The 27,500-nt window shown below is 43.9% G+C and overlaps 1 protein-coding gene across 1 annotated transcript; it reads left to right on the top strand.

Annotated features, from left to right (window-relative positions):
- Positions 1–3,118: 3,118 nt before the first annotated feature.
- LOC145395645 (uncharacterized) lies at positions 3,119–26,988 on the top strand. Its single transcript, XM_080269214.1, has 8 exons — positions 3,119–3,129; positions 8,960–9,049; positions 14,663–14,865; positions 19,890–20,003; positions 21,836–22,001; positions 22,383–22,451; positions 25,997–26,194; positions 26,364–26,988. The coding sequence occupies exons 1-8, from the start codon at positions 3,119–3,121 to the stop codon at positions 26,986–26,988; spliced, it is 1,476 nt and encodes a 491-aa protein (XP_080125340.1).
- Positions 26,989–27,500: the final 512 nt, after the last annotated feature.

Below are 27,500 nucleotides of genomic sequence, written 5' to 3' on the forward strand. Positions count from 1 at the left end.
GGTGTGGTGTGGTGTGGTGTAGTGTGGTACGGTGTGGTGTGGTGTGGTGTAGTGTGGTACGGTGTGGTGTGGTGTGGTGTAGTGTGGTACGGTGTGGTGTGGTGTGGTGTAGTGTGGTACGGTGTGGTGTGGTGTAGTGTGGCGTGGTGTGGTGTGGTGTAGTGTGGCGTGGTGTGGTGTGGTGTAGTGTGGCGTGGTGTGGTGTGGTGTAGTGTGGCGCGGTGTGGTGTGGCGTGGTGTGGTGTGGTGTAGTGTGGCGTGGTGTGGTGTGGTGTAGTGTGGCGTGGTGTGGCGTGGTGTGGCGTGGTGTGGTGTGGTGTGGTGTAGTGTGGTGTGGTGTGGTGTGGTGTGGTGTGGTGTGGTGTGGTGTGGTGTGGTGTGGTGTGTAGTGTGGTGTGGTGTGGTGTGGTGTGGTGTGGTGTGGTGTGGTGTGGTGTGGTGTGGTGTGGTGTGGTGTAGTGTAGTGTGGTGTGGTGTAGTGTGGTGTGGTGTGGTGTAGTGTGGTGTGGTGTGGTGTGGTGTGGTGTGGTGTGGTGTAGTGTAGTGTAGTGTGGTGTAGTGTAGTGTGGTGTGGTGTGGTGTGGTGTGGTGTGGTGTGGTGTGGTGTGGTGTGGTGTGGTGTAGTGTAGTGTGGTCCGGTGTGGTGTGGTACGGTGTGGTGTGGTGTGGTGTAGTGTGGTGTGGTGTAGTGTGGTGTGGTGTAGTGTGGTGTGGTGTAGTGTGGTGTGGTGTGGTGTGGTGTGGTGTGGTGTGGTGTGGTGTGGTGTGGTGTGGTGTGGTGTGGTGTAGTGTAGTGTGGTGTAGTGTAGTGTGGTGTGGTGTGGTGTGGTGTAGTGTGGTGTGGTGTGGTGTGGTGTGGTGTGGTGTGGTGTGGTGTGGTGTGGTGTGGTGTGGTGTAGTGTGGTACGGTGTGGTGTGGTACGGTGTGGTGTGGTGTGGTGTGGTGTGGTACGGTGTGGTGTGGTACGGTGTGGTGTGGTGTGGTGTGGTGTGGTGTGGTGTGGTGTGGTGTGGTGTAGTGTGGTGTGGTGTGGTGTGGTGTGGTGTGGTGTGGTGTGGTGTGGTGTGGTGTGGTGTGGTGTGGTGTGGTGTGGTGTGGTGTGGTGTGGTGTGGTGTGGTGTGGTGTAGTGTGGTGTAGTGTGGTGTGGTGTGGTGTGGTGTGGTGTGGTGTGGTGTGGTGTGGTGTGGTGTAGTGTGGTGTGGTGTGGTGTGGTGTGGTGTGGTGTGGTGTGGTGTGGTGTGGTGTAGGTAGTACAGTATGGTGTCACGTGCCTTCATCAAACTCACAAACATCTACATAAATTTTGCAAGTGTCCACAAATAATAAATGAGAGACAGACAGACAGGGCCCCTACTATACACACACTACCACACTTATAAATCACAACTACACACAATATACTACCACTGAGAGAGAGAGAGAGAGAGAGAGAGAGAGAGAGAGAGAGAGAGAGAGAGAGAGAGAGAGAGAGAGAGAGAGAGAGAGAGAGAGAGAGAGAAATAATGCGTTGGTGTATGGGTGCAGAACTGACCTTACTGTGATGGTGAAGGGAGGGTGAGAGGAAGACTGAGAATGATGCTAGTGGTTAGGGCCTAGTTCCTGCCTAACCCTACCCCCCACCACCCCACTTCCTGCCTAACCCTACCCCCCCAACACCCTCCTGCCTCACCCTACCCCACCCTTCACCCTCCTGCCTCACCCTACCCCACCCTCCACCCTCCTGCCTCACCCTACCCCCCCACCCACCTTCCTGCCTCTCTGTCTCTGCCTATTGTAGTCTCTCTCTCCCTCTCTCTCTCTCTCTCTCTCTCTCTCTCTCTCATCATACCTTCTTTTGTGTGCTAATCATGCTTGTTCTCCTCCTCCTCCTCCACTCCCTCCCCCCTCTCTCTCACACACACACACACACACACACACACACACACACACACACACACACACACACACACACATACTTATCAAACCTCACACACACACACACACACACACACACACACACACACACACACACACACACACACACACACACACACACACACACACAGGTCCTGATAACACAGATTAGATACGAGAGGGACGTGAGTGATAGTGTAGTGTGGTTGGATGATTGTGGTGGTGTAGACATGTTTGTGGTGAACGTAGTGTGGTGCGATACAGTGTGGTGAAATACAGTGCCTTTGTAGTGGGATATGGTGCATTTGTAGTGTTCTCGCCAGTCGTGGAAGCTCCGTAGCACCTCTTCCTTACCGATTTATTTTGGGATATGGCTGGCTGATATCACTTAGTACGTTATTTATGCAGACTATGGTGAGAATGATTTAGGTAACGCAGGAAAGGGTAGTAGGCTGTAATAAGCAAACTAAATCGCTTTGGAAGAGGTGTTAGGGAGCTTCTTTGGTAGATTGGAATAAGGGACCATGTGTTTTCAAGCAAGAGGGTTAAAAACGACTGTACTCCTTTCACTCTGACTTGCCCTAAAATTGCCATCCTTCCATCTTGAAAGTTGACAATGGATTAGCACACAAATACGGTCTTAGTCACGAAGAAGTGCATGGGGAAGGTCCGTCTCTCTCTCTCTCTCTCTCTCTCTTCGATGTAGAGCCACCTGAAATGGAAAAAAAAGAGTACTAAAAAGTGACAGGAAAGATGGGAGAAATAGGAAGAGAGGAGGACAGACCCAGAAGAAGAATGATAAAGGTGAAGGAAGAAGTAGGCAGCACTGCATCAAGTGAGTGGATGATGGTAAGAAATAGGAAGAGAGGAGGACAGGCACAGAAAAAGAATGATAAAGGTGAAGGAAGAAGTAGGCAGCACTGCATCAAGTGAGTGGATGATGGTAAGAAATAGGAAGAGAGGAGGACAGACACAGAAAAAGAATGATAAAGGTGAAGGAAGAAGTAGGCAGCACTATCAAGTGAGTGGATGATGGTCGCCCCCACCTACCACCAAATGACAACTGATTATTTTAAGTAAATATCATAAACCTCCCCGAAGATAATACTATTCAAAACACTACACAAAGCCAATAATGCTCTAATGATAAAATAATGAAGAAAAATGATGTATGCTGAATGGAGACTAAAATGGACGCCTCTCACACCTAGAACGAACACAAAATGGCCTACAAGTGAGTGCCATATTACTTCTCTATAACATTCTTTTTACAGATGAACAGAGGAAGAAAAAACAGATTAAAAAAAGAATCCATACACCAGATTACAGATGTCCTCTAAAAATCTGTACCATAAACACTGTGTCTTTCCAATACGCTGAGAGAAGGCAGTCAAGCTCCTGTGTAAGGTAACCAAAATAACTCTCAGTTATGCCAAGTGAGACTGATAATTCTAATGCGTAATAAGGACAAAATCCCTTACTTTGAATGCGTGGTATAATTCTCAAGCTAAGGACTATGATAAGGCATATTGATCGTAAGGAAGAGAAACATGTGAATGAAATATTTACCTCGGTTGAATGACGCCTACTATGTGAAAGTTGAGTAAAATCCCTTGAGAGAGCCAAATGGGACCACGTAAGATGGAGAAATAATTAGAGTACGATTAATTATGTCGATTGAACCCGCTAATGACCCTACGTGATTAAGATGTGCTAAGTTAGTGCTATGATGGTGCTACGTAAGATGAGGAGAGTGGTGCTTCCGTGGAGGAGTGGGGTAACATGGAGGCGGGCCACACTCTCAAACTGGCAACCACTTCCTGTATTCTGGTTTACCATGGTTGTCCTCGGTATACTAGTGCTCTACAGGACTCTACTTGACCGCCCACCTGGTATACATGTTCAGTAAGCTTTGTTCTCTTTGTTCACCCACTTGTTCACCCATAAGCCATAGCCCCTGTTCAGTTTCCTGTTCATTTTCCACCCTTATGTCTTGCTGTTTCCATGTTCAGTACCGTTTTAGTCCTGTTTCCTTATGCTGTTCAGTGTTTGTTCATCCACCAGGCTTCTGTCTCCCTCTGCCTGTCTTCCTCTGCCCGTCTTCCCCTGCCCGTCTTCCCCTGCCCGTCTTCCCCTGCCCGTCTTCCTCTGCCTGTCTTCCTCTGCCTGTCTACCTCTGTCTGCCTTCCCTTGCCTGTCTTTCTCTGTCTGCCTGCCCTTGTTTGTATTCCTGCCTGTCTTCCTCTGCCTGTCTTCCTTTATATATTTCCTACTGTCTATGACCTCCAGTCTTTTAAACGCAGTGTGTCAAGGCATCTCGAAATGAACGCATCTTAAATTTGGCTCCTTGTTATTCAGTTTATATTTTTTCTTGGAGGGAAAAATTGTGTGGCCTTCTGGTTTTTGGTTCCTTCTTCCATAAATATATATATACATCTATCTATCTATCTATCTATATTTATACAAAATCAAGCACGCAAGAGGGATTCTGTGACAATCAACTTCAACAATACAGCCAGCAATATCCCAAGAATATTGGTGTTATTTGAGTGTGTGTGTGTGTGTGTGTGTGTGTGTGTGTGTGTGTGTATATATATATATATATATATACTATTAATATTTCCCACGGCTTAGACAGAAAATATTTGAGGAAGATCCTTAACCCTTTTCAGCTAAGTTTATAACCATGTATTGTCAGATTGGTGGGAGGATTTGACTAGTCACCAAGGAGATTCATTCCTACTTTATAACTAAGGCTTCTTCAGTTTCATGCAACCATGGACAGGTTGGAGCGCGAGAGTAATGAGGAGAGTGTATGTGAGTCAGGTGGAAGGGTTATACTGTAGGGAGGGGGAGGCCAAGGATGAGATGGAAGGATAGAGTGGAGAGGTATATGAGGGAGTGAAGTGTGAACTGGGGGCAGGGCAGTGAAACGGCGGGGGACAAGGCGACATGGAGGCGATTTGTTAGGGCCATCCCTTACGGGATTAGGGCGTCTGGCAATAGATATGGTGTTTTATAATTAGGCATGTCCTTCCGTTTTATTCGTAACTAATTATTTAAGAGAATAACCTAATGGCTTTTCTCAGCCTAAGAATGACAGCCAGCAGAGGAAAGTGAAAAGAAGGGTGTAGTCTTGTGTAATCGTGTTTATCTGTTCACGCAACACCTTTATCTCTGTTTCAACGTGGTATGCGTTGCTAGACTCCTCTCCAAGCATGTCTAACTAGTAAGGGACTGGAGGTGTGTTAGAAAGCCCTTTAAATGTTTGTGGCCCTTTAAAAAATTACTGGGCATGGGTGTAGCTCCCTCACAGTGGCCCTTCTTGCTATGTTTTTAATCACCAAACCAAGGTATCACTGAGAAGAGGGAAACCAAAAAATAGACGAAGTGAAGAGATGTAAGAATATGTCAGAAGAATACCTGACTATTTGAGAGTTTGGTGGATACAGGGAAGATGAAGATATCGACAGTGATCATCTTTGTGGTATAAGGGGCAGGACACACTAGCTTCCTAATATGTGATCGTCAGGAGGAAACGAGGCTCAGGTGTCCGTCCAACGTTCAGACTCGAATATTGAAGCAGCTCTGACTCGGTGCTTCGTTTCGTCTTGTCGATCACATGTTCAGGGGTAAGTGTATCCTGACCCTAAATATAAATCACCATAAGGATAAATATCGTGTGAAAATACCTTTATTATGTCAAGTACTAAATGAACGATGTCATGCTTCGATTTGCCGTCATTAAGGAAAGTATAATATCAAAGACTGTCCATCCTTTCACATTGTTTCATAAATTGCTTATTATTTTCCTTCTTAGTGGTAGGTGCTGGCGACCATCATCCACTCACTTGATGTAGTGCTGCCTACTTCTTCCTTAGCCTTTATCATTCTTTTTCTGTGCCTGTCCTCCTCTCTTCCTATTTCTCCCATCTTTCCTGTCACTTCTTATTGCTTTTCTTTCCTTTACAGGTGGCTTTACATTGAGTGACAAGCCAAATGGTTTCCTGTAAGCCAGGAAACCATTTACAACGCTGGGTGGTAACCATATAACCAACCCATACGTGCTCCCTACGTGTTAACAAGTGGGTTGGTGGAGGGTTAGTGCCCCTTCCCGTAAAACAAATAACTCTAAGTCAAATGGCCACCCCTTACGGGATTATGGCTTCTGGCAATAGATAGATAGATAGATAGATAGATTTTCCTTCTATATGGCTCAGTTGAAACACAGCATTGTTAAGTTAGTTTTTTTCTGCATTAAGGAAGAAGGAACCAAAGGCCAGGACCACGCAAGAGTGTTCCCTCAAAGAAGTAACAAGCTGACAGAGAGCCAGATTCAAGACATCTTCACACACTATAATGAGTGATTTATGCTGGTACTAACAAAATGATCAATGTCGCTATTTTCAGCCTCCCTGTTTTGAACACTCTGACTGGAAATTTTTGAACACTAACTGGAAATTTTTGAACACTGGAAATGTTTGAACACTAACTGGAAATGTTTGAACACTAACTGGAAATGTTTGAACACTAACTGGAAATGTTTGAACACTAACTGGAAATGTTTGAACACTAACTGGAAATTTTTGAACACTAACTGGAAATTTTTGAACACTAACTGGAAATTTTTGAACACTAACTGGAAATTTTTGAACACCCTAACTGGAAATTTTGAACACTAACTGGAAATTTTTGAACACTAACTGGAAATTTTTGAACACTAACTGGAAATTTTTGAACACTTACTGGAAATTTTTGAACACTGGAAATTTTTGAACACTGGAAATTTTTGAACACTGGAAATTTTTGAACACTAACTGGAAATTTTTGAACACTGGAAATTTTTGAACACTGACTGGAAATCGAACCCAGAACTTGTAGATAAGAGCCAGACACTGATATAAGTACGTGATGGTGTTAGTGATATAAGTGTCTGGCCTCTGATATTGTATGGGTATAAGTTGACACATACGCCCCTAATAATGGCTATGATTGAATGTTCACGGAATTCTGGCGGCTTACCTTTTATCACGCCTGGGTGGAGTGATGTCAGTTCTTGGCTCCTAAGGTTCACGAGTTCGATTCCCGGCTAGAGGGGTGTAGTGATATCTATTTCTGTCTCCTGTCTAAGATTCCTCGAGTTAGATCCCCAGCTAAAACGTACAAGACTATGGCGTTAGTTAGTATCACTGTAGGGGGTCTTAATTATTAACTAATATAAAGCGGAATAACAACTCACCATTATATACAGTATGTGGAAATGGCTCTTTGATCAGGACTCAGTATAAATATTCCTAGGCCTGATAAATATGCTGAGTACTTAGCTGTGGTGTTGATGGCATTAAGAGGCAGAATGATGACTGAACCCGATTGCTGGAGAAGGTTTGAGACGCGTGTGTTTACTGTCTGGCGGCAGGGAGAGAACTGGGGTGGAATTCACGAACGTGTCTACGATCGATTCCCTATCATAGTTTGAGATTTGCTTTTCCAGGAAGAACTAGAGGTGTGGAGTATTCTGATGACTCCTTTCCTTGTCCTTCCTGATAAAACAAGCATTTAAACCTAAGAAAATTCTCCTCTCGTAACCAAGATTTTTTTTTTCTGTAGGAGGGACAAGAGAAACGGGAAGAAGTTGCACTCACCCTTCCTCGTCCATCCTAGGAATACAAATCACAAGTTATGACGGGGAATGGATCGTAAATGTGTCTGTGAATGTGACCCCTGAACTGCTTCGAGTGATCACATGCGCTAAGTAAATTAAAAATCATAAATGAATGTATAACTAAGTATGCTGTTTTCTCCATGACCATATTTATCTCTAGTGATAAATGATATCTTACCCAAAATATATCACAAGAATTTATTGACAAAGAAATGCGCTGTCGTGGGCGGGAAATTCAAACCCGAAATCCACAACATAAAGTGATGACTGGAATAGGTTACTAGAAATGCTCAGACTATTGCTTCTCGACCTTTTGGCTCAGAGAGTTAAAGGCACCAATATTTACACTTAGATTCCTGTTTACAATCTTGCCTGAAGAAATCGTTTGACTTTCTTTTAATGCAAGGAAGAAGGAAATGGCTGGGGACAGGGAGACGTGGAGGCGATTTGTCTGTAGCCACCCCGTATGGGATTAAGGCGTCTAGCAATAGATAGATAGATAGAAGAAGGAACCAAAGGCCAGAAGGAAGAGAGTGTCGTAGTTGTTCCGTATGTGAAAAGGGTTAATGACATTGGTATAAACACTCTCAGGGACCTACACTCACGGTTCTCTGGTGCTACTTGAACGTACTGCTAGAGTTGTTCCCACTATTAGAGGGGACAACTCTATATAACTCTTGAGGGAATAAAATCTCCTGGCTTTCGCTGGTTTAGACAAGAATTGCTTCGACCGTGAGTGTTAATGTTTGTGGATGTGGAGGACAGAAGCCTGAGATGGACCTTAGTAATGCCAAGAAATGTCCTGCTCATTTCATCTGTTGTAGTGTGTGTGTGTGTGTGTGTGTGTGTGTGTGTGTGTGTGTGTGTGTGTGTGTGTGTGTGTGTGTGTGTGTGTGTGTGTGTGTGTGTGTGTGTGTGTGTGTGTGTGTGTGTGTGTGTGTGCGCATACTATTTTACCTGACAGTTGAAAAAAAAGAAGCCAAACTTGAGTATGTTGGTCTGTCAGGTAAAACGCTGCAAGCTGAGTGTCACCCTTCCTTAAATATTCCACCAAGAGATGCAGGTTGGCCAGGCATCCTAATTACAATAGATTAAGATAGATTACAATAGATTACAGTAGGTTACAATAAATTACAATATATTACAGTAGCTAGGAATGGGATAGGTTGGGACAGAGTTTTGTATTCAGTCTGGTGCTGGATTGACACTCGTCCCTATGACTGCACGACTATCCAAACGTCCCTCAACCTCATCCCTATCCCCGAGATGAAAGATGGTGGAGTGTAGGTACGACTTCAGCCTGCAGTCCACTGGGTTCACGTTCACATGATCCCAGGGAGACAACCAGACACCTGAGACAACACTGAGGTTATTTAATTAGTGATGAGGTGATGTTTTTCAGGTGTGAGTGTGGGGAGCTGCATGCCACTGAGGAGAGAGTGGCCAGGTATCTGCCAAGCCTGATGTCTGAGGTGGACTCCCTCACCAACAGGTGTGACCCACTGTGTTTCTCTCTGTCTCTGTCTCTGTCTCTGTCTCTGTCTCTGTCTCACACACACACACACACACACACACACACACACACACACAAACACACACACACACACACACTTACTTCCCGTCAAACCAGCAGAAATGTAACGTGATCTCTTGTCTATCTATCTATTACTAGACGCGTTAATCCCGTAAGGGGTGGCCACAAACAAATCGCCTCCATGTCGCCCTGTCCTCCGCCATTTCACTGTCCTGCTCCCAGCTCACACCCCCCTCTCTCATATACCTCTCCACTCCATCCCTCCATCTCATCCTCGGCCTCCCTCTCCCTCTCCCCCCCTCCATCTCACTCACATACACTCTCCTCGTCAGTCTCTCACTCTCCATCCTCTCCACATGGCCAAACCACCTCAATGTGTTATTTTATTTCATTTCAGTATTTACACGGCACACAGATGGTGATTTTAATATAGGTGGTGCCGTCTATGGGACAGATGGTGCTCCCTGCCCATAGAACTGGAACTGTCTCCCTCTGTCTGTATTTCCTACTGCCTATGACCTCCAGTGTAGGTAGGTATTAAGTTGACCAATACTCCCAGTCTTTCAAGTATGCAACAGGTCAACCTTGAAACTGTCTCCCCCTGTATTTCCTACTGCCTATGACCTCCAGTGTAGGTAGGTAGGTAGGTAGTAAGTTAACCAATACTCCCAGTCTTTCATCTATGTAACAGATCAACTCTGGAACTGTCTTTGTCTGTATTTCCTATTGCATGACCTCCAGTGTAAGTAGGTAGGTAGGTAGGTAAGTTAACCAATACTCCCAGTCCTTCATGTATGCAACAGGTCAACTCTGGAACTGTCTCCCTCTGCCTGTACTTCCCATATCCTATGACCTCCAGTCTTTCAGTAGCAGTGTGTCCAGACATCTCGAAATGAAAGGACCTTGAATTTGGCTCTCTGTTATTTTGTTTTTTCTTGGAGGGAGCAATCATACGGGCTTCTGGCCTTTGGTTCCTTCTTCCTTGCATTGAGAGAGAGAGAGAGAGAGAGAGAGAGAGAGAGAGAGAGAGAGAGAGAGAGGGCATTAATAAGTCTTACTGTAAAAGGTTTCTTTCCTCAGCACACGAGTTTGTAACAATATCAGAGTTTTTGATATGGTAACTTTGGCCTTGGGTGTCAGTCAAAGATGAGGAGGCTTACTAACACCTCTTCCTTAGCGATTTATTTTTCATGTTACACCTTGCTGGTCCCTGGTATAATATTCCTTTGTATTATGGACATAGACTGAATAACATAAAGGCGATTATCAAAATGGCACTTGTTGAAATAAACTAGAGAGGAAATGGTGTTAGGGAGCAGCCTCATCGAACAAGAATAAGAGCCCCAGCCACTGCACTGTAAATACACACAATACACCCTGCTAAAAAAAAAAAATCTGTCTGCTTATCTTGTGCCAGACGCCTTAATCCCGTTAGAGGTGGCCACAAACAAATCGCCTCCATGTCGCCCTGTCCCCAGCCATTTCATTGCCCTGCTCCCAGCTCACACCCCCCTCTCTCATATACCTCTCCACTCCATCCCTCCATCTCATCCTTGGCCTCCCCCTCCCTCTCCCCCCTTCCACCTCACTCACATACACTCTCCTCGTCAGTCTCTCATACACCTCTCCACTCCATCCCTCCATCTCATCCTCGGCCTCCCCCTCCCTCTCCCCCCCTTCCACCTCACTCACATACACTCTCCTCGTCTGTCTTTCATATACCTCTCCACTCCATCCCTCCATCTCATCTTCGGCCTCCCCCTCCCTCACATGCACTCTCCTCGTCAGTCTCTCATATACCTCTCCACTCCATCTCTCCATCTCTCCATCTCATCCTCGGCCTCCCCCTCCCTCTCCCACCTTCCACCTCACTCACATACACTCTCCTTTTATTCAGTGCCTTTGGGTTCTTACAGTGACGCTTTTCCCACGAGCGGTGCATGAGACACGACACACTGCCCATACAAACCGATTATTACTGAAAATTATATCGTTGAATTATATCAGGGCGCTCGCCTGTCTCATCCTTCATCCTGAGCACATGTTTTTTTGTTAGTATTTGCCTCCTTTGTGGTAGATGGTGGCGACTATCATCCACTCGCTTGATGTAGTGCTGCCTACTTCTTCCTTAGCCTTTATCATTCTTTTTCTGTGTCTGTTCTCCTCTCTTCCTATTTCTTACCATCATCCACTCACTTGATGTAGTGCTGCCTACTTCTTCCTTAGCCTTTATCATTCTTTTTCTGTGCCTGCCCTCCTCTCTTCCTATTTCTCCCATCTTTCCCGTCACTTCTTATTGCTTTTCTTTCCTTTACAGGTGGCTTTACATTGAGTGACAAGCCAAATGGTTTCCTGGAAGCCAAGAAACCATTTACAACGCCAGGTGGTAACCATATAACCAAACCATACGTGCTCCCTACGTGTCAACAAATGGGTTGGTGGAGGGTTAGTGCCCCTCCCCATAAAACAACTAACTCAAAGACAAACGGCCACCCCTTACAGATTATGGCGTCTGGCAATAGATAGATAGATAGATAGATATAAAACAACTAACTCAAAGACAAACGGCCACCCCTTACAGGATTATGGCGTCTGGCAATAGATAGATAGATAGCTATAAAACAACTAACTCAAAGACAAACGGCCACCCCTTACAGGATTATGGCATCTGGCAATAGATAGATAGATAGATATAAAACAACTAACTCAAAGACAAACGGCCACCCCTTACAGGATTATGGCGTCTGACAATAGATAGATAGATTTGCCTCCTCCACACGATTATATTCTTAGAGAGTGAAAAATTATATTGTTGAATTATATAAGAGAGTTGGCCTGCTTCATCCTTCATTCCCACCATGCCTTGCTACTGTTTGACATCTCGAGACGATTATATTCTTAGAAGAGAGTCTTGGAACTGGAAGGCTGATGTTTATTTATTAACCCTTTCAGCCTGGAGTTAAAGAATAAGCCATTGTGGAGAGGTATATGAGAGACTGACGAGGAGAGTGTATGTGAGTGAGGTGGAGAGGAGAGAGGAAGGGGGAGGCCAAGGATGAGATGGAGGGATAGTGTGGAGAGATATATAAGAGACTGACGAGGAGAGTATATGTGTGTGAGATGAAGGGGGGGAGAGAGGAAGGGGGAGGCCAAGGATGAGATGGAGGGATGGAGTGGAGAGGTATATGAGAGACTGACGAGGAGAGTATGTGAGTGAGGTGGAGGGGGGAGAGAGGAAGGGGGAGGCCAAGGATGAGATGGAGGGATGGAGTGGAGAGGTATATGAGAGAGGGGGTGTGTGAGCTGGGAGCAGGGCAGTGAAATGGCGGGGAACAGGGCGACATGGAGGCGATTTGTTTGTGGCCACCCCTTACGGGATTAAGGTGTCTGGTAATAGATAGATAGATAGCAATCAGTAATCAAGTACAGTTGCCCCCCAAAATAATGCCCTACTATTTAGTCCAGGATTTATCAGTACTAACCAGGAGAGTGTATGTGAGTGAGGTGGAGAGGGGAGGGAGAGGGAGACCTAGAATGACATTTAGGGATGGAGCAAAGAGGCATATGAGAGTAACTATAGTCTGACAAATCTAAACGTAGGGTTTTGGTGGAGTCACCCCCTCCCTGCACTGTTGCCACGTTTCCGAGCTGACCTCTCCATCAGCGATGACCTTGACACTGTTTCCCTCTTGTGATCTCCGTTTTTCTAATACCCCCTATACCCCTGCCACCAACACCCCCTATACCCCTACCCCCAACAACACCCCCATCAACAACACCCTCTATACCTCCACCACCAACACCTCCTATAAATATTGACCCCCACCATCAACACCTGTATAATAATTAGCCGTTGATAATTGCTATACTTTTATTGAGAGCATACATTCTACCCTATTGCTCAAACTCCCTAATCTTACAATCCCATCTGTCTTAATCCTTCCCACTGCCTTCGTTCCTAAATCCCTTAATTGATCTATTTTTAACCTAAGTGTCCCCACACCTTTTAAACCATTTACCTCTCTGTCACTATTCTCCACCATATGTATCAACTTGTATTATATTGTGTATAGAACTTTCATACTGTATGCTGTACTACTGTATAATGTATAAGAATACCCACTGTTTAGTGGAAATAAAGTTTTATTATTATTATTATTATTATTTCTCTCTCTCTCTCTCTCTCTCTCTCTCTCTCTCTCTCGCTAGATTTTGTTATGTGTCATCCATGGTTTTTTACTTCCATTTTTATGTATGGATTATAATTTTGACTTTATTTCCGCACCATCCTTGAGGTAAAAGTCACAGCGCGTTTTTTTTTTATAGAGGTTTCCCCAATAGGCCTAAATCCTGTAGGGGGTTGGTGACCTCCCATAGCGTACACACAAACACGTGTCGCGTGAGTGCTGCCACCCCAGAGCTGTTTGATATATTTATTTTAATTATGAAAGGATCGCCTCTTCCCACTTTTATCCCTTCAAATTTTCTTGCAATTATACTTGCTAAATTAATTAGCAATGTTAGAAGTGTTGGGGAAGTAAATAATAATAAGAATATTTTTAGAGCAACACTGCCAAATTTTTATGCCACGTTTCTCTATTATCGTATAATATAGTATGCAGAATAGTTTTATTCTTCCTTGATACATGTCAGCACTTTCATTACAGTTATATTAGTATGAGTTATGTTTATGTATCATTCCTACTACACAAACCACAGGCGTTATACATCGTAGGGTTAGGAAACATGGCAACAGTGCAGGGAGGGGGTGACTCCACCCAAACCCTACGTTTAGATTTGTCAGACTTATAGGAGAGTATGTAAGTGAGGTGCAGGGGAGGAGAGGAAGAGGGAGACCAAGGATGAGATGGAGGGATGGAGTAGAGAGGTATAAGAAAGAGGCAGGTGCAAGCTGGGAGCAGGGCAGTGAAATGGCGGGGGACAGGTCGACATGGAGGTGATTTGTTTGTGGCCACCCCTTACGGGATTAAGGCGTCTGGCAATAGATAGATAGAACTATGAAAAAGTTTGACTATTTCAACACTGGGTTTGGAAAGCCACTATTGTCTAGTTATTGTGTTGAAGTGTATCATTCCATACCACAGTTGTACCTGTCCTCTTTCATAACATCTTTATTTCATGCTCTTTCTATCATGCTTCTTCTACTTATGCTACATCTGATCATTCTCCTTTATTTACTGATAATACTGTCATGCTCCCTTTACTCTTTGTACCTGGTCATGCTCCTAATATTTACTGATACTTCTTGTCATGCCTCATTCATTCTATCTGCTCATGGTCCTTACATTCACTGATACTTCCTCCGTCATGCCCCTTTCATTCCTTCTACCTAGTCATACTCTTTATATTTGCTGATACTTCTTGTCATGCCCCTTTCATTCTATCTGTTCATGCTCCTTATATTCACTGATACTACTGCTCTCATCCACCTCCATTTACTTCCTCTACCTGTTTATGCTCCATCCATTCACTTTCTCTGTCAATCCTCTTTCATTCCTTCCACCTCTTCATGCGCCTTCCACCTTTTGATGCGCCTTCCACCCTCCACAGGACAGCAGTGCATGAAATAGACCAGTTCCATCCCTCCCTGGCCATCCACTTCCTGACAGAGGTGGAGGAACGTGGCTACAGATGCACCACCACGCCTTCCCTCTTCTCAATACGACATACTAACCAGGTGTGGCAGGAAGGCAGGGTGAGGGGCGCTACCTACCTGGTCTACGGAGCTTACTGGGATGAGAGGGAAGACACAGGTGGGTTGGTGTACAGGTGGGTTAGTTTGCAGGTGGGTTGGTTTGCAGGTGGGTTGGTTTACAGGTGGGTTGGTTTACAGGTGGGTTGGTGTACAGGTGGGTTGGTGTACAGGTGGGTTGGTGTACAGGTGGGTTGGTGTACAGGTGGGTTGGTGTACAGGTGGGTTGGTTTGCAGGTGGGTTGGTTTACTGGTTTACTGGGATGAGAAGGAAGACTGAGGTGGGTTGGTTTTTATATGTAGAATTCCCACATGTGTCTTCTCATATGGGGTGGCCACAAACAAATCGCCTCCATGTCGCCCTGTCCCCTGCCATTTCGCTGCCCTCCCCCCAACATTTCACCCCCTCCCGTAGCAGCCTTTACTGTGCTGTTTAATTAAGACAGCAATTTGTTTCACCTCAAAAAGCCTTTCCTCAGTTGGGAAAAAAACAGGGGAGACAGCAAGACAAAGGTACGTTGAAGACAAAGCTTGATGAATGGTGAGGCAAAGGTGTGTGTGTGTGTGTGTGTGTGTGTGTGTGTGTGTGTAATCAACCAAAAGAGTATGGCACACGTGGGGTACGATGGGTGTGTGTGTGTGTGTGTGTGTGTTTATAATCAACCAAAAGAGTATGGCACACTTGGGGTACGATGGATGTGTGTGTGTGTGTGTGTGTGTGTGTGTGTGTGTGTGTGTGTGCAATCAACCAAAAGAGTATGGCACACGTGGGGTACGATGGATGTGTGTGTGTGTGTGTGTGTGTGTGTGTGTGTGTGTGTGTGTAAGTATGGCACACGTGGGAATACGATGGATGTGAAAATAAGTGAGTTTTGTAGGACACATAAATCTATTAACCCAGTTCCTCTATCTATCCATCTATCTATCTATCTGTCCATCTATGTGTCGATCTATCTATCAGTCAAACACAGCACCAAGAATGTGAACTTTTAGGCCGTTTCCAGTCCTATCTATCAGTCTATCTATCTATCTGTCTGTCTATCTATCCATCTATCTATCTGTCTATCTATCCATCCATCTATCTATCTATCTATCTATCCATCTATTAACCTAGAGACTTACAAACACAGCAGCCAGAATGCAAACTATTATGCCTTTTCCAGTGCAAATAATTACAAAGAACAATATTTATTCTTACAGTCATAGGCTACTCCATACATCACAATCCTTCGTCCATGTTACAGAATGTGTGGTAAGATGAACGTAACTTTTTCCCTCGACTGTACATAAAACAGGACTGGAAAGGTTAAGGGTCATGTGAGAGAATTAGTTTTTATGGCGATTACTCGTACTTGAGAATTTTTATTGAAGCGACTTTTTGTGCCCCTTGGCCTACTGATAACGCTGGTCAGATAACGATAGAGGAAAGTGTGTTGGTCAGTCTAGGAGGCTATCACTTCTTATCAGTGTACTGTGGCACCACCTTCCTTATCTATGTTGCCCTTGAGACACGGAAAAGACAAGTGAGTAAACATAAATAATACCAAGTGCTCGTGGGCCCTTCGGGCCCCTCACACTTGCTCCTGTGAGGGCTCTCGCACTATGCGCTCGCTTTCTCGTGCTTCTCACTCGTTTCCTCGCGCTTCGTGCGCGCGTTGCGATCATTTCAGGTAATCCGAGTCACGTTTATGTGCTGTTCTAGTCTAACGTTGTCACTTGGATTTTTTGCATCTCATATAATTAATCGTGTTATTTGCAGCTTCGGGAATGGAACCCAAGTTGTCCGAACGCAAGTCCGAAGTACACACACACACACACACACACACACACGGCTACTGCTTCAGTTTATATTAGTTCTACCTCTGGGCAAAAAAGTCTACGGAGATCCTGTGCCGGGTTTCGGGAGCGGCGTTTTTGGTCAAAATCTGATCGCTTATTAAATATAGTAAAAGTTTTTCAATCGTGATGGGACCAAGTTTTTTCCCATCAGATAATTTTTTTGCGATTTTTGTGCCAATTTTGGTGCGATTTGAATGTGTAGTTTCGGCTGCCCAAGACAAACACACACACACACACACACACACACACACACACACACACACACACACACACACACACACACACACACACACACACACACCGCTCGCTGGTGCAATGGTAACGTTCTCGCTTGCCATCTGGTAGGCGGGAGTTCGCGCCTCGCTCAGGTTGCGAAAAGTTTCACTGACGAAGTGGGTGGTTACTGTCCTCCTTGAGCAAGGGGACGGGTGTGTGCGTGTGTGAAGGTCACAGCCTTGCCCTTAGATCGGACTATATGAGCTCTCAGCTCCCTTCCGGGAGGGTAAAAGCTGACGATCACGACCATCAAGTGATCCTGACCGACCCGGTGAATTACACACAGACACACACGGATAATGCTATAGTATATTAGATAATAATAATAATAATAGTAATAATAATAATAAATAATAATAATTATTATTATTATAAAAATAACTAATAATAATAATAATAATAATAATAATAATAATAACAATAATAATAACAATTTAGTAATATGATATCTAGTTTCTTAAAAGCACAAGTTCTTCCAGAAAAATTCACTATCGCTCCAAACACACTTTCACCATAAAAGGGAATTACAATATCAAAAACAATACCAACTTCACCTGTAGGTACCTAAATGAATGAACAATACACCAGGGACCATAGTGTACAAGTTAGTTTAAAAGTCACTCTACCACAGCATGCTAGATGGTGCTAAGTTGCTTATCGACAATGCTTCCTAGGACGAGGGGAAAGAGAGAGGGCAGTTAGCTACATTTATATAACACAGCGGAACCACGCAACACTATGCTTTGTCCACTTATCTATTGTCCTGTCTTCCTTGGGTTTTATTGCAGCTAAGGCAAGTCAAGAGTTAGAGCAGTGGAAGTGAGTTATCTGAGAGGAGTATGTGGCACATGGAGAAACTCTGGCAAATGAGGAAGTGAAGGAGAGTTGTGGTGTGGATGTGGAGTTACACAGAGAGACAGACTGACAAATGAGGAAGTGAAGGAGTGTTGTGGTGTGGATGTGGATGTGGAGTTGCATGGAGAGACAGACTGACAAATGAGGAAGTGAAGGAGTGTTGTGGTGTGGCTGTGGAGTTACATGGAGAGACAGACCAACAAATGAAGTGAAGGAGCGTTGTGGTGTGGATGTGGATGTGGAGTTGCATGGAGAGACAGACTGACAAATGAGGAAGTGAAGGAGCGTTGTGGTGTGGATGTGGATGTGGAGTTACATGGAGAAACAGACTGACAAATGAGGAAGTGAAGGAGCGTTGTGGTGTGGATGTGATAGAAAGCATTAGAAGAAATACATAATTGAGGTAGTTTGGCCATGTGGAGAGGATGGAGAGCGAGAGGCTAACGAGGGGAGTGTATGTGAGTGAGGTGGAGAGGTAGACCATGGATGAGGTGGAGGGATGAAGTGGAGAGGTATATGAGAGAGGAGGAGTGTGAGCTGAGGAAGGGACAGTGAAATAGCAGAGGACAGGGCAAAATGGAAGGGATTTGTTCGTGGCCACCGCATACCGGATTAAGGCGTCTGGCTATAGATAGATGGATAAATAAAGACGATTTTATTTAGCTAAAAGAATTAATCTGGTGGTATGTGCATCAGTGAAGGGCATTACACTAACACCCTGCCATCATAACCCTCAGCTCAACAAAATTTTCGACGCTACCTGCAATATAGTAACAAGATACAATATTGAACATGCCGTGACTATGAGAAGGTATAACTCGGTATGAAGATGGTCCTTTACGACAAGTGGGAATGTTGGGCGAGAGAGAGATACAGGTTAGAGCTTGAATTTCTTTATTTTCTCTAATGTTTCAGGCCACACAGAACCTAGACTCCCTGATAATCGTTCTGTGTAGCCCGAAACTTTAAAGATATTATAAAATTCAATCAGACTGCGACACGAGAAGGGGCTGGGAATATCCAGGGGTATCAGTATCTCGGCTCTGTCACTGCTTGTTCAAACTCTCTGATGATGGGTTCTCTGTAGCCCAAAACATTAGAGAAATAAAGACTTCAAGCGCTAACCTGTCTCTCCCACCCAACACTTTACTTCAGTGTGACAGCACTGATGTCTTTACTAGTCACATTTTAAGTGACTTTGTTGAGTTTGAAACGCCTCTGTCTTGAGATTTCTGCACATAACACATCAATATGAATATCCTTAATTGTTGATATGGCGTATGTAGATATTAAAAGACATCACTGGCATAGAGTAATGACCAGAAATTTACCAACACTTTTCTACTGCTTGTGGTAAATGAAGGTGTTTTGTGGTACCAATATAAAGCAAATAACAAAAGAGTTTGAGAAGGAAAGTTACTCCCCGTCCTTCGATGAGAAATGATACGCGTTCTACAATACAGTGTCTTCAGTATGCTTTGGTGCTTCGATGCTTCATGTTCAGGCTTCGTTCTCAAGTTTCTATAATACAGTATCTTAAGTATGTTTTGATGCTTCATTGCTTTGTTTTCAGGTTTCGTTCTAAGGTTTCTGTAATTGTTAGTTATTATCACTGTAGGGGGTCTTAATTATTAACTAAAATCGGAATAACTCACCATTATATACAGTATGTGGATGGCGTTTTGATCAGTACTCATTATAAATATTCCAAGGCCTGATAAATATGCTGAATACTTAGCTGTGGTGTTGATGGTATTAAGAGGCAAAATGATGACTGAAGCTGATTGCTGCAGAAGGTTCGAGACGCGTGTTTTCTGTCTGGTGGCAGGGAGAGAACTGAACTGCTTCCAGCACCTCATGCGCTGAGTAAATAAAATTAAACATCATAAATGAATATATAACTAAATATGTTGTTTTCTCCATGACCATATTTATCTCTAGTGATAAATAATATCTTACCCAAAATATATCAAGATTTTATTTACAAAATGTGCTGTCGTGGGCGGGAAATTCAAACTCTAAGTCCACGACAATAATACAGCATCCTGAGAGTGTATTGATGCTTCGTTGTTTTATTCTTGAGTATGTTTTGATGCTTCGTTGCTTCGTTCTCAGGTCCCGTTGTTCGTGTGCTGACTATGACGGACACACCCAGCCCGCCCACGCCCTACTGCCTCTTCCACACCCACGCCCACCTCCCACCCACGTCCACCAGAGCAACGCGACTTGGTGAGTGGAAAGGCCAAAGTGTGCAAAACTCTCTCTTTCTCTCTGCACTATCTTTTTTTTACTCTCTCTCATATCTACCTACCCGTCTGATTGTCTATTGATGTAAACCGACTTAACTTCCTATCTGTCTATTCTCTCTCTCTCTCTCTCTCTCTCTCTCTCTCTCTCTCAAGTCAGTCAAGCACCTACTCTGTCCATTTCTGTATGTATCAATATGTCCTTTGATATATATATCTGTTTATCTACCTCCCGTTTATCTACCTCCTATCTACAGTCTACTCACATCTATAACCCACAAACTACCTTATTCCCAATCTTTCATGAATCACATTACTGTTTTATGCTGTCCACTCAAGGCTGTCAACACAAATCCTTCTTAGCCTCATCTCGACTGATCAAACTCATGACTGTTTACATGTAGCATCAGAGTCTCACACCCATATGTTAATGTGATCGATAAAATTCGTACAAGCTTCTTCCAGGCGACATATGCCAACATCTGCTTCTTATCGAGGCCTTCATAGCACCAGCCACTTTCCTTCCCTTTACTCTCCACTTACCATACACATTTACCCCTCACTTCTGACATTGCACCCAGATACTTAACTTTCCCATCAGTTCTCTCTACTTTTTATACTTTTACCTCTCTTTTCTCTCACTGTACCCAGATACTTAACCTTTCTCACCAGCTGAAGTCCCGTTCCATTTTTTTAAATAACAGAACAGAGGAAGGAAAAGTAAATGAATAAAAAAATATATATATAATCCATGCACCAGATTACTAGCGTCCTCCAGTTACAGTTGGACTAACACATCAGGTGGAATCTCACTCCCTCTGAACAACCATCCCTTTGCTCTTACCTACATTTACATTCAAATCACGATGTACACAGGTCTCAACAAAACTCTACGAATCTGCAAGGCTCATATTTACTATCGGCAACACATGATCATTTGCATATATCAGATTTGACATACTTCATCCCTCGCCATTCATCTTTGTCTTCATTCCCATCTCCATAACTCGAGTTTTTACCTGTCCTACAACCTCATCCGCATTTGTATGCATATCTGTCTGTGTGTATGCATGTCTATCTATCTAATCTAGCCATCTATCTATCTAGACAGATAGATGAATGAACTGGCATCATACATAATCTCACTCAGCACTGATATTAAAACACCTATACCTGTCCATATACTAGCTGCGCTATCATCATGAACACTCTGAGCAGCATCCAACAGCCTCCCACACACACTAGGTATTCTTAAAGCTGTGCCTTGATAGCCCTAGGTAGTATCGAAATGGATCCTTGGAGGCCCCCAGAAAGGCATCGTGAAAAAAATGAACAATTGGTGTATGGTACCTATGCAAAATAATTTAAGTGTGAATATTATATTGTTGAAAACAGAAATAAAAGTCTCCATGGAATTTAGCTGTTCATAGTCACTGTCCTTTCTCTTTTTACATGAAATGGAAATGAAAGGAGTAATGATATAAAAGAGGTGGTATTAGAATGTCTTGGAGTTGGACTTAGGTTTATCAGGGACGAAAAGGTTTAAGAGCCATCTGTCCACACTATACATGACCATTGCCTTCTACAATCCCTCTGAATTGACCATGCCATAGACTTTATCAGAACCACCATTGTCAAAAGCTGTCCCCACTGTCTCACTGCAAGTACTTCATCCACACATACTCCCTGCAACTCCTGCTAATGTACAGTATAGATAGATAGATAGATAGATAGATAGACAGACAGATAGACAGACAGATATAGACAGATAAATACGTAGTCTAAGGCAAGAAAGTAACCCAAATTTCCTCACAGATTATGTCCACTGGCAAGAAGAAATCCCAGGTCAGTGGCTGCCGTACCTGGTGACGTGCATGGCGGGGCCTGGTGGTGTGGTGCCCAGAGCTGTATCGTTGGTGGAAAGTCAGTGTGCCAACCCAACAAACGCGATGAGGGTCCACCACCACACCCCACCAGGCACCAACAGCCCACCACAACCACCACACGACAAGGACAACTCCAAACCACGCAAAACGGACAATCTACCACCACAAAGCAAGAGCAGATTACACCCTCACAGCGATAAATCTCTCAGAACAGCAACAGGAGATAAAAAGTTGGTGTCTGGAGATGTGAAACCAGCGACTACACCAAAAGCATATGGGAATGAATCAGTTCGACTATTCTTGGACAAACGTAAGGATATTCAGGTGGATCAGAAACTACATTTATCAGAGACAGAAGATGCTGTGATTAACCTGTTCAAAGGCCAAAATATCCAAGACAACTTAGCACAAGATAAAGAAAATCGAAAGAAAGAGAAAGAAAGAAAAGCAGACGTAATTCAAGAAAGCTCTCCAAAAAGACCAAAGAAAAACCTGGCTCTATGTCACAAGTTCCTCTTCAACCCAACCAGAGATTTCTCCATAAAGTAAGTGAAATAGAAAAGTAGAAATAGAAAAGTAGAAATAGTAAGTAGAAATAGAAGAGGCCATACAGTTAGCATAAATGAAAATACTGAGAGAAGTGAGACGTTTTCTTATATTCAGCTGAGCGTCATGGCAGATTGAGTGTTAGTTATCATTGTCATCTTTAGCAGTCAGGGTGTTCACTTTGAGGTCCGTGCAGACTGGAAAGGCATACGTAAAACGGACGTGAGAATACTGAGACTGATAATGGGTTGTGTTCAGTTTAGCGCGAATCTGCTGTTGTATCCCGTTTAGCGCGAATCATTTGTCGTATCCCTTTTAGCGCGAGTCAGCTGTTGTATCCCGTATAGCGCGAATCAGCTGTCGGATCCCGTTTAGCGTGAATCATCTGTTGTATCCCGTTAGCGCGAATCAGTTGTATTCAGTTTAGCACGAATCATAGAATTGAGAGTGTTAAGTACAGTCAGTTTATCAATCCAAGAATTTTCTTTTTAGATGAAACATAAAACAGCATATATAACACAGAAATTAGGATATTGAGATACCTAATGGCCATGTTTATCAGTTGAGAGTACGTCACAGCAGCCTGAAGCGTGCCTTTGTCCTCTTTACCTTACCCATCCACAATCCTTCATCCTCTATTGAGCAGATGGAGACAGTGAGGGTGAAGAGGGTGAGCAGTATTACCTTCTACCATGTCTTTCAACTGTATAGAATATTATTTTCTATTCCTAATTCATTTTATTTATTTGTTTATTACATGCTATGATGATTTGAAATGCTAGTAAATTGTTTAAATGGAAGAATTATCCCCACATTTGGCAAAGTTTTTATTTAGATAACAGGGCAATGAAACAGATAGACAGATAGACAGACAGATAGATAGATAGACAGGTAGATAGATTGATAGATAGATAGGTAGATAGATGGATAGATAGATAGATAGGACTGGAAATAGCTCAAAACGTCACATTCTGAGTGTTGTGGTTTTTAAGGCACTAGGTTAATAGGTTCATGTGTGTCCAACGTGGGCGGCCTTCTTCCGTCTTCTTATGAATAAACCACTTTGGCATATGTTGACATAATTGTTCCGTTAAATTGCCCTCTTTGTTGTGCATCATTTTTCTCTTTACAGGTTAAGTCTTTATTGATCAGTCTGATGGAGTGGATAGACGGACAGTTTCAACTATTTCGTTACCCATCACTACATAGAAATATTTTATGCTTGTCCTATTGCTGCTGGTGTGTTTATTCGGTAACTGCGAAGCTGTCGACTCGTTAGTGGCAGGGTTGGAATCCTGGTGTTAGTTATTATCACTGTAGGGGGTCTTAATTATTAACTAACATAAAGCGGAATAACAACTCACCATTATATACAGTATGTGGAAATGGCTCTTTGATCAGTACTCAGTATAAATATTCCAAGGCCTAATAAATATGCTGAGTACTTAGCTGTGGTGTTGATGGTATTAAGAGGCAGAATGATGACTGAACCCGATTGCTGGAGAAGGTTCGAGACGCGTGTGTTTACTGTCTGGCGGCAGGGAGAGAACTGCTTCGAGCGATCACGTGCGCGAAGTAAATTAAACTAAACATCATAAATGAATATATAACTAAAGATGTTTTCTCCATGACCACATTTATCTCTAGTGATAAATAATATCTTACCCAAAATATATCACAATAAATTATTTACAAAGAAATGTGCTGTCGTGGGCGGGAAATTCAAACCCGATATCCACGACACCTGGTGTGGGCAGCAGGGGTCACTGGACTCAGGTGTGCATCCACCCTGTGAGGGTTGGTGGGTAAAATGAGTACCCAGTGTAACACCTGGGGCAGGTAACTGTGGTAACCTGGATGATGCAGTGGCCTTGTATCCCAGGATATTGGCTGAATAACCCGCCACAGACTCAGGCCTATGTTATCCAGACGAGCATGCAGATAAGTGCTTCAAAGCGTCTGTCCCCGTCATTACCTTTACCTATTGCCGTCCACAACCTTTCTTCTGCTAGACTAGTTGAGTGCATCGAGGAAGAAAAAATGTAGGATGTGGAGAGCATTTTATTTATATCGAATTTCCATAACTTTGTCCATCATCTAGACTGGTACAGTAATTTACCTGTCCATCCTCTGCGCTGGTTGTTTGAATCGGGACAGCGAGGCCATGGCTTGGGGACAACACACGCAGCTAGAATTTTTGCCCATGAGAGTATTCTCGTCTTAATTTCACTAAATCATCTCTCCATTATGTCTAATTTGTTATGACTATTTTCATCATTTACTTCTGCATTCACGGGGTATGTGGTCGCAGCATGTATCCAGCTTAGGCTATATGGACGATCCTGCCCTGCATAGTCCCGGGTCACCCTTGGGCAACTGTTGTTGTTTAGGATATTCCTCACCACAATGTATGGAAAGGACTGGGCCCTACAGTAGCCCAGTCAGTGGTGGCGAGGTCTATGGCAGAATTATGGAGGTAGTCTTAAGCAGGAGTCCATGCATGGTACACCACGTTAAAGAGAGTTTCAAGAGAGGGAGTTTGTACTGCCAAAGCTGCTGCTGTGACTGTCAAGGTGGTATGTGGCACCACCGAGGCTGATGTATGTGGCATGTCGTTGTTGGGGTAGGTGGTGTTGCCCCCAAGGCATGTGGTGGCTAGAAAGCAGGGAAGATAGTGGAGTAAGAGGGAAGGCATAATGGCATCACAGTGTTCACAGGTCTCATTGAGGTTACCTGTGATGACAGAGGAGCGACAGCCATAACCTAGCCAAGGACGGCGAATCAAAAAGAGGAGTCTGTTTGAGGTATATCGTGTAACCTCCATTTGTTTACACTTGGTGGCTACGGCATGCCATCTGGCGGATGAGGAGCCGTTATTTGCACAGACCTGGTGCTCCTCCAGGGTGAGGGAGGGGGCTTTCCTCCAAATGGCTCACTTACGACGTCGACGTCAATGACAGGGGATGTGGTGGATAGTTTTGCTTTGCTGTCCATTATACAGACTGGCAGTAAGGACGTTGGGTGTGGACAGAATCCTCTTTTACCTTCTCTGTATATGTTTAGCAGTGTTTAATCTCGTCCTAATTCCCTTGGTCATCTAGATTGGTTGAGCATTATGTTTGCCTATCAGAAATTAAATACAGTAGCTGAGTGGATGGAGGACGAAAGAGTGAGGTGTGGACAGCATCACCATCGATTGTGTTGATAATCATTTAGACAGAAAATATATATTGCTTTAGAGTACCAGTCATGTTTACTTTATAGAAAAGAAATGTATTCTTTTAGAGTACCAATCATGTTTATAGAAAAAAAAAAGTATTCTTGTAGAGTACCAAAAATGTTTATAGAAAAAAAAGTATTCTTGTGGAGTACCAGTCATGTTTACAGGGGAAAAAACTGTATTCTTGTAGAGTACCAAAAATATTACAGAAAAAAAAACTATTCTTTTAGAGTGCCAATCATATTTACCTCATAGAAAATAACTGTGTTCTTTGTAGGCTACCAGTTATGTTTACTTTGCCATCCACAATCTTGTCTCCACCAGACTGGTTGAGTGGATCGAGGCAGCTAAGGCGTGGGGGGTGGACAGCATCACATTCTACCTGGCGGCGGTGCACCCCAACGTCACGAAGGTTCTACATCACTATCAGACCCTTGGTGACGTCACGCTACACCCATGGGCCAGTCCCGGTCACCTGCCGTCCCTGCCACACCTCTACAGGGCACTGTTTGATACACAGAGGTACACTACACTGGAGTTTTGTGTCTCAGTCCTGGACAGGGTGGCCACAATAGCCACCACTAAGGAGATCCGGGGCACTGTTTTAAAAGTCGTATTCTGTAGTAATATTAAGACAGCATAAAGTGATGTCTCGGATAAGTCTTAATAATAGATGTATTTTTCTCTCCAGGTATGTATTGTTTACCTCTGAAAACATCCCGTACACTGACTGTCTCCTACGCCACATCAACACCCACCGCTACGTAGCAGTGTGGGACATGGACGAATTCATCCTGCCAGCCTCACAGTTCAACTCCCTGGTGGACATGGTGGATGCAGCAAAAACTAGGGCCACGTACCAAGGACTGGAACCTGTGTCTTACCTGGCCCGATGTGCTTATTATTTTGATGACCTGGTGGAACCCTCATCACCAAGTTTACCTGGGTATGTAAACCTCCTGAGACACGTAACAAGGACCGTCAAGTTTACACCACCGGCTGTGTTTACGAAGTCTATACACGACACCCAGTACGCTCTCGGGCTCCACGCACACTTCGCCCTCGTTTCACTGCGAGGCCAGCTAGACAAGAACCAAGACCTTTACCACCTTTACCCCGGTAGTGAGGGCCATTTGGCACACTACAGGTCCCAGTGCCAAGGCGAGGACCAAACAGAGTGCCAGCTGGACTACCGACCTTATTTAATTCGTGATATCACTATGTGGCGTTATCGGGACAGGATCTTGGCTGAAACCACCGAAGTCTTGTTACGCTTGGGCTTAATACACGACGAACTACACAGAGGTATCCACTGAGACTTGTACCTGGTGAATCATTGAGCTGTAAATGCCAAGGTGAGAATGAAACCGAGTGCTACAAATTAATACTTGAGTAAATTAAGACTTGTATTTGACGATTCGCTAAACTGTGAGTGCCAGAGTGAGGGTCAGAGCACCAGCTGGATTACCGACGTTATCTAGTCCGTGATATTACTGAGTGACGTCATTACCATAGGATCGTAAACAACACAAAGCCATGATACCCTTGGGTTTAGTACACTATAACCCATGGTGGTAGGTGATGGCCATCATCATCCACACACTTATAGTGCTGCCAACTTTTCCTTGCCCTTTCTCATTCTCTCTCTGAGTCTGTCCTCCTCTCTTCCTACTCTTCACTTTCACACGTGTCATTTTTTTTTACCATTCTTTCGACTTAAGATAGTGCTTTACACTGAGTGACAAGCTAAATGGTTTCCTTTAATCTAGGAAACCATTTAGGATGTTAGGTGGTAACCATATAACCAAATAACGGGGTGAAGTGGAGC

This window comes from Coenobita brevimanus, chromosome 32 (assembly GCF_032717465.1).
Source record: "Coenobita brevimanus isolate Jiangsu-jjx chromosome 32, ASM3271746v2, whole genome shotgun sequence".
Lineage (NCBI taxonomy): Eukaryota > Metazoa > Arthropoda > Malacostraca > Decapoda > Coenobitidae > Coenobita > Coenobita brevimanus.